General features: G+C 43.1%; 1 protein-coding gene across 1 annotated transcript in view; it reads right to left on the bottom strand.

Moving 5' to 3' along the window:
• LOC119857051 (ribonuclease inhibitor-like) overlaps positions 1-12,582 on the bottom strand; it is a 39,287-nt gene that overhangs the window by 3,550 nt on the left and 23,155 nt on the right. Inside the window, exons 7-8 of the mRNA XM_043516331.1 lie at positions 12,002-12,172; positions 5,838-6,008 (exon numbers count right to left, since the gene is read on the bottom strand). Coding sequence (XP_043372266.1) covers positions 5,838-6,008; positions 12,002-12,172 — 342 coding nt within the window. The remainder of the gene's footprint in view (positions 1-5,837; positions 6,009-12,001; positions 12,173-12,582) is intronic.

Below are 12,582 nucleotides of genomic sequence, written 5' to 3'. Positions count from 1 at the left end.
AACTCAGATAACTTAGCAGCTCAGTCATGAACATCTCAAACCCCATGTGACTTTGGTGTTTTATCTGCAGACTTCTCCAACACATTTGATTTCACACAGTTGCATGTACATAACTGAGTAGCAAGGGGTGACAAAGTATGAGATATTCACTACAGTAGGGAGCTGAAACATAAGAGTGAATGGTCAAAATGATTGTCAGTAATCCAGGGCCTGACATGAGGGACATTTACTAGACAGAGGGAGGGAACTTGGAGGCGTTTGGTGCATAGGAAGTGTCACACCGCTGCTTTGCATTTCCATCTTAGGATCTCATCGTACTTTGCAACCATGCATCAATTTATCCCTTTGAAAGTGACAGAAACTAGATCAGAAAAGGACACTCTTCTTCTGAAATGGGAGTGTCCACACAGGTCTTTAGCTATGCATGTAGACAAGCCCACAGAGAGCACCTTTCAGAGGTTTTCAAAATGCTCTTCATCATTAGGCCCCATGAACAATCTATCATCCTAGTAACTCCAAGTGCCAGCAGTACTCTGTTACATGGTCCATGGCTCACTGCTAAATAGCAGGTGTGAATGCTATTCCAAACACTAGTCTGTTATATTGAAATATGTTAATTGTGAGGTGGTACTTGTCACTGTCTTCTGTCTCTATTTCTGGGTAGGCTTGGGAGAGGTTGATTGAGGAGAAATGCTTACCACTGGCAAATATTTCATCTATTCTAGGTAATGGATACTTATCCATATGCAATAATGGATTAATAGTAACCTTGATATCACCACAGATCCAGCTAGCCTTTCATCCATAACTTTTCATCACTATAGGAGTGCTCCATTCACACCAGTTAACCTTGAAATAATTCCAGAGTCCTATCAATACTGAAATTCTGCTTCTACCTTTGGCTCTATCACAAAATGTACAGGATGAGCTTTGCAAAATTGTAGGAATTTCTCCCTCTGCAAGAACACTTGTGCTTTGGTAGGTTTTAAGGTCCTGATACCATCCTGAAAGACATCAACTGCCTTGACCAGAAGTTCACTAAGTTTTGATTTGGGCTGGAGTTCACAATTTCTTTTTAACAAAACCTACAGGCATTTTATGCTTTGCCAGCCCACCTGAATCTCTCTGACATTCTCTACCAAAAAATGCACAACCAGCTCCCATCACAAAATAGAGGTTACCATAACTGTAAACAGCATGTGCTAATCTTCACTGTAGTAAACATACAGAGGGAGATTTCCCCTTGTGATGGGATGTGCCAACCCCAACCAGGGAGAGAAAGGGTTAATGAGAGCCTGTGGCACAATTAGCCTCACCCCACTACCTCTGCAGTAGGTGCCATGCTTGGACAAGGGAGTTAAAAGGGCTGAACCTGGCTCAGATGGGCTGGCGAGGAAGAACAGCAGAATGCTGGTTCTCACTCGGCGAGAGATGCCTGGCTGGAGCCAAGGAGCTGGGGTGCATTGTTGGCAGGCAGGCCTGCAAGAGGGAGCCCAAGGCCATTGGGAAGGAAAGCAGGAGGAAGTGAGTCCACCCAGGATTCTCTGTGCTGGTGGAGGGCCCTGCAGGGAGCAGGAAGACTCCTACTGAGTCAGAGCCTGCCCTGCCAGGAAGCAGAGAGAATTGGCCTGCAATGGAAGTAGCTGGGCAATACGCTCAGAGTCTGGGAAGAGGCTGAGGCAGGAACATAGGTGCCTAGGGAACTTTCACCTGGAAAACAGGCAGTGAGTGACTACAGGGTTTGGCAGGAGTTTTGTGGGTCACAGTGGAGCCAAAATTGGGACTTGGGTTCCTAAACATGGGGTTAAGGTGCTTAAGTAGCTTTGTGGATCCTACCCTAAGTATTTACCAATACAAAGACTAAAGTCATTTTTTTAAATGTTGTTTGTTTAGTAATTAAGCCAATAAATAATGAAGCAGCAGGAGAGAGAAAAACAATGATGGAGGATGATGTTATCACATGTGCAAAGAAACTTGGAGCAAACACCCTCTTTAAAACTCATAAATACTACAATTTGCCTTTAAATCTCTACCTTGGATTCCAGCATGCATTACTTCACCGAATTTAAGCATTAGAGAGTGACTAATAGGAGCAGGAGCATGTTTCTACACACAAGAAATAATTAGTGACTACATTAATTTGAAACCTTCAAGAGTCTCTTGTTTTAAGGAAAGCAAGAGTTACAGTTATTTACTAACTGTAAGGGAGAATTTGAGCTTCCATAGTACAATGATAGATGCTTTTGCAGTAACTAAAGTGATGTGAATAAATGTAAGTTTATTTATTCAGTCAGTCCATGGAACATACAGAGCAAATGAGAATTGGCTTCGCACATGGGATGTCAGCCTGTGCTCTCAATAAATGTCTAATCACGTCCCACTGTAAGAGGTGGGAGATGGACAGGCCCCGATGTTGTCGTGATCCTGATTTCAATAGGAGCTGTAAGTGCTCAGTATCAGGCCCCAAGTAAACACAGGAACTCATGCAATTTACCCCTTTGATCATTCCCATTGGTTCGATTTTTCAGCAGATAGAGTACAGCAGGGGTAAAAGTAAATGCTTGCCTAGTATTGACTGAGATTTATAACAAGAGCACAGACATCTGACTGATACTTTATAGCACACAAGTGACACAGAACACAGGTCCCTCCCCTGAACAGTTTATAATCTAAGGTCCCAATCTCGCAGTCGAATTTGCCCAGCTGGATCCTTTACCGGAACAGAGCTCCACTGACTTCAATAGGACTCCACACAGATGTAAAAATCTGCTTACCTCGATCCCCTGTTGGAGCCTAAATGATGGACGTAACAAACAAGTAAGGTTATTACACTAGGGAAGGGTGAGGAAGGACTTGGGTTATAAAGCAAGCTCGATTACTCCATGTAGGTACATGCACAGACATGACTTTGGTTTGATTTGGGGGTTTCATTTTTTTTTTTTTTTTTAAGAGATTACAGTGCAGAGACACTGTTTTATAGCAGATGCTGAAAAGTGAGTTTTCATGAGAGATTCAAATGAGGTGAAGGAGGGGACTTGACAGACAGATTTTAGAAGGGATGTCAGGGTTTCTTCCCCACTCTGAACTCTGGGGTACAGATGTGGGGACCCGCATGAAAGACCCCCTAAGCTTATTCTTACCAGCTTAGGTTAAAACTTCCCCAAGGCACAGATTCCTTTCTTGACTTGGGATCACTGCCACCACCAAGTGATTTAACAAACAATCAGGGAAAGGACCACTTGGAGTCCTATTCCCCCAAGCCTATACCCCCTTTCCTGGGGGAAGGCTTGAACATATATCCTCACCAATTGGTTACAAAGGGACTACAGACCCAAACCCCTGGGTTTTAGAACAATAGAAAAAATCAGTCAGGTTCTTAAAAAGAAGGATTTTATTTAAAAAAAAAAAGGTAAAAGAATCACCTCTGTAAACTTAGACTGGTAGTTAACCTTACAGAGTAGCAGAAAATTCAAAGAGCACAGAGGAACCCCCTCTAGCCTTAGTTTCAAAGTTACAACAAAACAGGGATAAACGTCCCTCTAGCAAAGGGAAAATTCACAAGTTGAGAAAACAAAGATAAACTAATATGCCTTGCCTGGCTGTTACTTACAAGTTTGAAATATGAGAGACTTGTTTAGAAAGATTTGGAGAACATGGATTGATGTCTGGTCCCTCTTAGTCCCAAGAGCGAATAGCCACAGAAAACAAAGAACCCAAAACCAAACCTCTCCTCCACCCCAGATTTGAAAGTATCTTTTGTCCTTATTGGTTCCTTTGGTCAGGTGCCAATCAGGTTACTTGAGCTTCTTAACCTCTTACAGGTAAGGACGAATTTAGTCTACCCCTATGGTTATGACAAGGGGGCTCCAAGAACAAGGGACAGCCTGAAAAGGAAGCATCTCCTTATGGTGGGGCTCCCACTCCGTATGAAATGCTACTGCTCATGTTTCACTCCTGTTCAGTTAGGTATAAGCAGCAGCGCAACAGGCCACATCCTTGCCCCCCATCAATAGCTGCTTTGTGCTTTGCACTAAGATGACATCAGGAGCTAGAGTCCTATAACACAAGGCCAAGAAGAGGGAGAGAGAGAGATGCAGCAGGAGGAACCAGTTGAGGGCAGTTTGAGAGGGAGGCAAGGGGAAAACCATGAAGGACAGTTGGATAAAACCCAGATTGTATCCAAAATATGCCCCGATGGTGTGCAATGAATGCTAGTTTAGATGGATGGAATGAATTCACACAGTGGGTCTGAGTAGGACAAACAGGCATTACGTCTGTGAATTAATGTTAATATAATCTATGGATTGTTTTATAAATAGTGGCAGGTCTGCGTAGTACCAAAACAACTCAATCTTTTTCAGTGTATTTCTCTTCCTGATGCTTCTGTGAGGCACGGCAGAGCTACTGTAGCTCACGAAAGCTTATGCTCAAATAAATTTGTTAGTCTCTAAGGTGTCACAAGTACTCCTTTTCTTTTTGCGAATACAGACTAACATGACTGCTACTCTGAAACCTATCCCCATTTACACATCTAAGGCACAGAGAGATTAAGTGACTTGCCCAAGGTCACACAGGGGGTCTGGCAGAGGAGGGACTGGAACCCAGGTGTCCCAAGCTACTGCCCTAATCCCTAGACCAGCCTTCCTCTCTAAAAGCTAATTAAGTGTGTACAACAACTTTCTTGTGGAAACAACCCCCTCACTCTCACTATCCTGAATCTCCAGGAGATTTACACCAGAAATGCACAAGTGCAGACAAAAGCTCCTTTCGATAATAGGAGGAGCCAAAAATGCAGGCCCGATAACCACCCCACATAATGCCCTCTGTTCATTCCTTGCCTCTGCAGCAGTGGGAAGGGATATTGCGATTCCTGAATCAATGGCCCTGCTACTGCTATGTGGGGAACATGAGGAGTAGCACAAGGGTGAGAGGAATCTGCTGGCTGCAGGTCAATATTGGCCCAAGCAGGCAAATGCTGAATAAATCTGCAGAGGGAATATTCATAGATTCTAAGGCCAGATGGGACCACTATGATCATCTAATCTGATCTCCTGTATACCATAGGCCAAAGGACTTCCCTGCATTAAGTCTCTGAAAGGGACTGTTTAGAACATCCCAGAACCACAGACTGTGTGTGTGGGGGGGGGGGATATTTAGGACTGTGTGAAGAGCTGGACATTTAAAAAACATGGTTACCATTCCAACGTTCCACAGAACTTGCTTCCATTCTTTCCTATCTGCCTTTCATCTTCTCTAGTCTTGTTTTCTCTCATCCCTCTCATTCTCAATGACTTGTTTAAGCATTTTTCTTTCTCCCCTTCAGTTTTGTGGCCTAGATACTTAAAAACATTCACTTGTAGCTGTAGATTTAAAACACGTGGCTGAGTGTTTATGTGAGCTGCAAATAACACGTAAGCTAATGCTCTCCTCTGTGTCTTTTCACTCTACCTCTCTTTTTCTGTTTCTGTTTGTCTTTGTCCCAGGATTATTTGTGTTAATGGCGGTAAATTATTTGAATGAATGAAGGTTCTTTTAATTAAATTGTGAAAGGATCTCAGACTTATGTTCTCATTCCTGCTTATTAAGTGAAAGAACTGGAGGTTTTAATATGACAATATGTAGCTTCCGAGTGTACTAAGAGACACTATATCATCCAAGTTTTTCACTAGTAAATTGCAGCCTATCAGCATAACAGTAAGAGAAAAACAAGAGACAGTTCTTGGGTTACGGGTATGGACAGTAACCCCATGATTCTAGTAAAGAAACCTTAATCCTGATACTGTGTTAATAACCACAGATAACCAGGGTCACAGGTTCAAATCCCAGCTGTAACTTACTACAATTTCTGCAGTTTGCAGTTTTGATGTTTCAGTCCTTCACACAGCTGCTTCACCCCTGAATCTTCCATTTTTTTCTCACATATGTCCAGTTCTCTCAGGGCCTGGTTTGTACCAAGAGCAGAGAAGAGCTCCCCACAACAAGCAACTGTGAAATCACAACGACTCAATCTGCAGGCACCAAAGATATAAAGAGGAATTTGTTTATTTTTGCCCCATTCACTGCTGTCAGTGGTGTCTAGGAGGAGATTTTCTGCTCTAAACATGCAGAGATGAATCACAATACTCCTACTGGCATGACAGCCTCCTGAGGAAATTCATTTCCATGTGCACCTGTTGTCAGTTCCTGTGTATTCCACAAGGGAATGTTCATCCGAGTCCAAAGGAAAGGGAGATTGAGAGTCCATTTCTAAAGGGCTGGAGAGTCCTAACTACATTCTGTAATGAGCTGCTGGTCCATAAGTGGATCACTAATGAGTTGGAGGACTGGGCTCCAGGATATTCTGGGACTGGCAGGGACTCAGATCAGCACCTAGCCAGTAGGGGTGCTGTGATAACCAGAGTAATAAGGAACGCAAAGTGACATCCTGGGGACAGTGAATCTGGCTGACATAGAGATGGCCAATGTGTGTGAGGGTGAGCAGCAAGCTGCAGGCAGTAGGGAGAGAAGGCTGGGCAGCAACATCCCAAGAGCCAGGGCAAGTAGGTGGGGGCCAGCCCACAACCCGCTCTCAGTGACACTTGCTGGCTGAGCTGTGTTATCAGTATGTCTATGACCCAAACATCTCTTGGGGCCAACTGGCTGAGGGCATAAGAGGTGCACAGTGGTTTGCAAGGGATCCCTTGGGTCTGATGTCTACATAATTGTGCACCAAAGGGGCAGCATGTAAGGACTCTACCAACAGCCAGTAACACATTGGTTGTCCTAATCGTGGTGAGATGTATGTACAAATGATGTTTAAGGAGTTATGTATCTATAGTGAGAACTATGTTCTAAAGCTATGTAAATTAAGACAGGTCCCCTGAAGGTGATAAACAGGTTTTACCCAGCAGTGGGTAGGAGATGCTTATCTCTGCCTGGCTGTCCATTGTGTATTGTGCGTCTTACAATGTAAGTCTATCTGCATACAGAGCTACCAGCTAATCAAGAGTGTGAAGTTGACAAGAGATCACAAAATCTCCAAGAAGGAGTACATAGCAGGAGAGTGTCCTGTTTGTAATGAAGATCAAAGAATTAGGGCTGGTCTACACTACACAGTTAGGTCAACATCATGCATTTTATGTCAACTTAACTCTGTAATCATCTACACTAAAATGTAGCTCCCACCGATGCAACTCGCCCACTACACCGACTTAACTCCACCTTCACAAGAGGTGTAGCACTTAAGGCAATGTAGTTTGGTTAATGCAGTGTCAGTGTAGACACTGTTGCCTACATTAGCTGTAGCTGCCTTTCAGAAACCATCCCCCAATGGCAGTTAAATTGGTGCAAGTGCTCCTAGTGAGGGGACACACCAACGACACAAGGAGCATGGTTTGGACATGTAAAACAGATTCAATTACTGCAGTGGCTGTGCATTGGCATAACCTAGGTCAATTTAATTAGTCTGCTTTATCAGGGGAATGCAGAGACACACCCGGTATCTTTTACCTAGCTGCCAGCTGCCTTGTTTTATGAATGGAGGGTTATAACCAGCCTGCTTGTTGGCATCACAGAGACCTGATGGGACAATACACACAGTTGGAATATTGGTATAGAAGGGTACAGCTTGTTGAGGAAGGACAGGCAGGGGAAAAAGGGAGGAGGTGTTGCCTTATATATTAAGAATGTATACACTTGGACTGAGGTTGAGATAGAAATAGGAGAAGACTTGTTGAAAGTCTCTGTGTAAGAATAAAAGGGTAAAAAATAAAGGTGATGTAATAGTAGGAGTCTACTATAGACCACCTAACCAGGAAGAAGAGATGATGAGTTTTTCAAACAACTAAAAAAAACATCCAAAGCACAGGACTTGGTGGTAATGGGGGATTTCAACTACCCGGACATGTGTTGGGAAAATAACACCGCAGGGCACAGATTATCCAATATGTTCTTGGAATGTATTGGAGACAATTTTTTGTTCCACAAGGTGGAGAAATCTACTAGGGGAGAGGCTGTTCTAGACTTGATTTTGACAAATAAGGAGGAACTGGTAGAGAATTTGGAATCGGAAGGCAGCTTGGGCGAAAGCGATCATGAAATGAAGAGTTCATGATTCTAAGGAATGGTAGTAGGGAAAACAGCAAAATAAAGACAACGGATTTCAAGAAGGCAGACTTTAGCAAACTCAGGGAGTTAGTAGGTAAGATCTCATGGGAAGCAAGTCTAAGGGGAAAAAAAAAAGACAGCTGGCAGTTTTTCAGAATGACATTATTAAGGGCACAGGAGCAAACTATCCCACTGTGTAAAAAAAGACAGGAAGTATGGCAAGAGACCACTCTGGCTTAACCAGGAGATCTTGGATGATCTAAAAATCAAGAGAGTCCTACAAAAAGTGGAAACAAGGTCAACTTACAAAGGAGGAATATAAACAAATAACACATGTATGTAGGGGCAAAATTAGAAAGGCCAAAGCACAAAACGAGATCAAACTAGCTAGAGACATAAAGGGTAACAAGAAAACATTCTACAAATACATTAGAAGCAAGAGGAAGACCAAGGACAGGGTAGGCCTGTTATTCAGTGAAGAGGGGAAAAATAACAGAAAATATGGAAATGGCAGAAGTGCTTAATGACTTCTTTGTTTCGGTTTTCACCAAGAAGGTTGCCATAGAGAATGCCAGTGAAAATGGGGTAGGTTCAGATGCTAAAATAGGGAAAGAACAAGTTAAAATTTATGAAAAAAGAAAAGGAGTACTTGTGGCACCTTAGAGACTAACAAATTTATTAGAGCATAAGCTTTCGTGAGCTACAGCTCACTTCATCGAAAGCTTATGCTCTAATAAATTTGTTAGTCTCTAAGGTGCCACAAGTACTCCTTTTCTTTTTGCTAATACAGACTAACACGGCTGCTACTCTGAAACTTAAAATTTATGGTAAGATGAGGCCCGGATACATAAACCCTTGTATCAGAGGCCCGGTATGAGGCCTGGACTAAAGTAATGGTCAAGACTTTGCTAACATAAAGCACTGACTGAGCTGGTCCATTGTCAGGGAGCACATATGTACTAGCAGAATTGAAGATATCTAATCTGGGGAGCTAGAGACTGTGTTTCATTTGTCAATAAACCTGGCCAGGTGCCTTTGTACTTTATCGGGGTCTGTGGTCATTTGGGGTTCTCTCAGTGTCTTCTGTGCCAGCGATCTGCAGAGCCAGGGCAGCACACAGAGGGAACACATGCATGCAGCCGACTGATATCAACATTGAACAGAGCAGAGCACCACACCGGTGGCATCTGACAACAAAAGTTACTTGGAAAAGTTAGATGTCTTCAAGTCACCAGGGCCTGATGAAATGCATCCTAGAATACTTAAGAAACTGACTGAGGAGATATCTGAGCCATTTATCTTTGAAAAGTCATGGAAGACAGGGGAGATTCCAGAAGACTGGAAAAGAGCACATATAGTGCCTATCTATAAAAAGGGAAACAAGGGCAACCCAGCCAATTACAGACCAGTCATCTTAACTTCTGTACCAAGATAGATAATGGAGCAAATAATTAAGGAATCAATTTGCAAATATCTAGAAGATAATAAGGTGATAATCAGCGTGGATTTGTCAAGAACAAATCATGTCAAACCAACCTGATAGCTTTCTTTGACAGGGTAACAAGCCCTGTGGATATGGGGGATGCGGTAGATGTGGTATATCTAGACTTTAGTAAGACTTTTGATATAGTCTCACATGACCTTCTCATTAAGAAACTAGGGAAATACAAGCTAGATAGAGCTACTATAAGGTGGGTGCAAAACTGGTTGGAAAACCACTCCCAGAGAATAGTTATCAATGGTTCACAGTCATGCTGGAAGGGTATAATGAGTGGGGTTCTGTAGGGATCAGTTCTGGGTCCGGTTCTGTTCAATATATTCATCAAATGATTTAGATAATGGCATAGAGAGTACACGTATAAAGTTTGCAGATGATACCAGTGCTTTAGAGGATAGGATTATAATTCAAAACTATCTGGACAAACTGGAGAAATGGTCTGAGGTAAATAGGATGAAATTCAATAAGGACAAATGCAAAGTACTCCACTTAGGAAGAAACAATCAGTTGCACATATACAAAATGGGAAATGACTGCCTAAGAAGGAGTACTGCGGAAAGGGATCTGGGGGTCATAGTGGACCACAAGCTAAATATGAGTCAACAGTGTAACATTGTTGCAGAAAAAAGCAAACATCATTCTGGGATGTATTAGTAGGAGTGTTGCAAGCAAGACACGAGAAGTAATTCTTCTGCTCTACTCCACACTGATTAGGCCTCAACTCGAGTATTGTGTCCAGTTCTGGGCACCACATTTCAGGAAAGATGTGGAAAAACTGGAGAAAGTCCAGAGAAGAGCAACAAGGATGATTAGGGGGTCTGAAAAATATGACCTATGAGGGAAGATTGAAAGAATTGGGTTTGTTTAGTCTGGAAAAGAGAAAACTGAGAGGGGACATGATAACAGTTTTCAAGTACCTAAAAGGCTGTTACAAGGAGGAGGAAGAAAAATTATTCTCCTTAACCTCTGAGGATAGGACAAGAAGCAATGGGCATAAATTGCAGCAACGGAGGTTTAGGTTGGACATTCGGAAAAATTTCCTAACTGTCAGGGTGGTTAAGCCCTGGAATAAATTGCCTAGAGAGGTTGTGGAATCTCCATCATTGGAGATTTTTAAAAGCAGGTTAGACAAACACCTGTCAGGAATGGTCTAGGTAGTGCTTGGTCCTACCACGCATGCAGGAACTGGAGTTAATGACCTCTCAAGGTTCCTTCCAGTCCTATGATTCTTTTCAGTATAAGCAAATCTAAGTGTAGTGATTTGAGCAGAGCAGTGATCATGTGGTGAAACTGTTGGTGAAACCTGAGGTATACTGTTCTTTTGGAAATAGCATACCTGTAAATACATGAGTATCCAGTGGGCGGGGGGCTGGATGCTCCAGGGGACATTAGAGGGGTCGGGGGGGGTGTCTATCACTAATCTGCAGAAGGACTTGAGGCCTAAGGGGGAGGGCTTATGTTGCCAGTGACTGGCGGAGTTGGGGAACCTCACGCTACCAGCAGATAGTAGCGAAGTGCCTCCCAGCTTTGAGTACCCCGGGAAACATTACAGTGACACTTTGGCCAGAAATAACCTGTTTCCCAGCCCCTTTGGGGAAAACACATTAATGTTGGTGTTATTTGTTCACATTCGTTGTTTAAAGCCAGTTGGGAAGAACAAAGTGTTTAATTTTCTTTAGTCTCCAGACCTTTTAAGAGAGCAGAAGTGACAGCTCCCATTCAGAAGTGGCGTGTCTGTCATTATTATTGCTTGACTGAATAAAATAATTATGTTTCTAGCAGGGACATATGCTGTGCACTAGACTCTCTTCTCAGCTGCATCAAGTTCACACTTGGTACCAATGAGAACAAGGAGGAGACCTGGAGGTGAAGCAATCGGCTCTGAACCCTCTTTCTATCCTCCTGTTCCAGGGCCAACCAATGGCCCAAGCAGTCTCTGGTATAACTTAGAAGAACCTCAAAGTGCTCTAAGTTACCCCAGCTGCTTTGCCAGCCTAACTTCTGGTTGAGCTCCATGCACTCTGCCCCACCCCCTCCTGCCCCTGACATACACCTTCCATGCCTCTGCACACCCCACAGTTGGGATGGGGAGATGGGAAACACAGAACTGGCTATGCCTGTTTTACATACCCAGGATTACCCTGTGTCAGCAGGATCATTGGCTGCACCTTTAGGGCAGCTGCCTTGCCCTCAACAGGAGCCGAGGGTAGAGCTCACAACATTGTTCAGTTATTTAACTAGTAAAATGTGACCAATGAACACATCAGTGGGTCTCTGTTCTTTGCCTTGGGAGCATAGTTGGGAGGGTCCAAGGCTGAGTTCCATGCACTGTAGGATACTGTGTTCTGGATTAAAAGAACGTAACTCACAACACTACAACATTAACAGGCACAGACTAAAGAACCAGCTATTACTTATCTTAGATTCTGAAGTTTGCAGTTTGGATGTTTCAGTCCCACACACAGCAGCCTCATTCCTGAATCTTCCAGTTTGTTGTTCCTCAGGTCCAGTTCTGTCAGGGTCTGTCTGGTGCTAAGAACAGAGGAGAGATCCCCACAACAAGCAGCTGTGAGATCACAATTCGCCAACCTACAGGAGACAAAAACAGACAGCAAAATGACTACCTGTTTATACTCCAGTCTCTGCATTTCTGTTCACTGAAACCAGTGTACATTTCTAAAGAGATTCTTAATTCAGAGACAATAGAAATAATTTTATTATTTCAATTTGAATAATAATAAAAAGACACCTTGTGATGAAAGTGGAATTTTCTGCAATACTTGTAAGAACAGTATGCATCTCAATTGACCCATCTGACTTCGTATTTATCACCCACTGGACACAGAGGGGTTAAAAATGCTCCTCCTGGAACAGAAGGAAGGCATGAGGAGTTTGGGTCAGGACATATAGATGTCTGGGTTGGTATCAATGTACCATTAAAAGCTGGAATGGAATCAATGCATCTGAATGGAAGATCCTAAAGAGACAATGGAAACGCC

The sequence above is a fragment of the Dermochelys coriacea genome, chromosome 6 (assembly GCF_009764565.3).
Source record: "Dermochelys coriacea isolate rDerCor1 chromosome 6, rDerCor1.pri.v4, whole genome shotgun sequence".
Lineage (NCBI taxonomy): Eukaryota > Metazoa > Chordata > Testudines > Dermochelyidae > Dermochelys > Dermochelys coriacea.
Note: the sequence above shows the minus strand (reverse complement) of the source record. Positions and strands in the feature narration are given on the sequence as shown.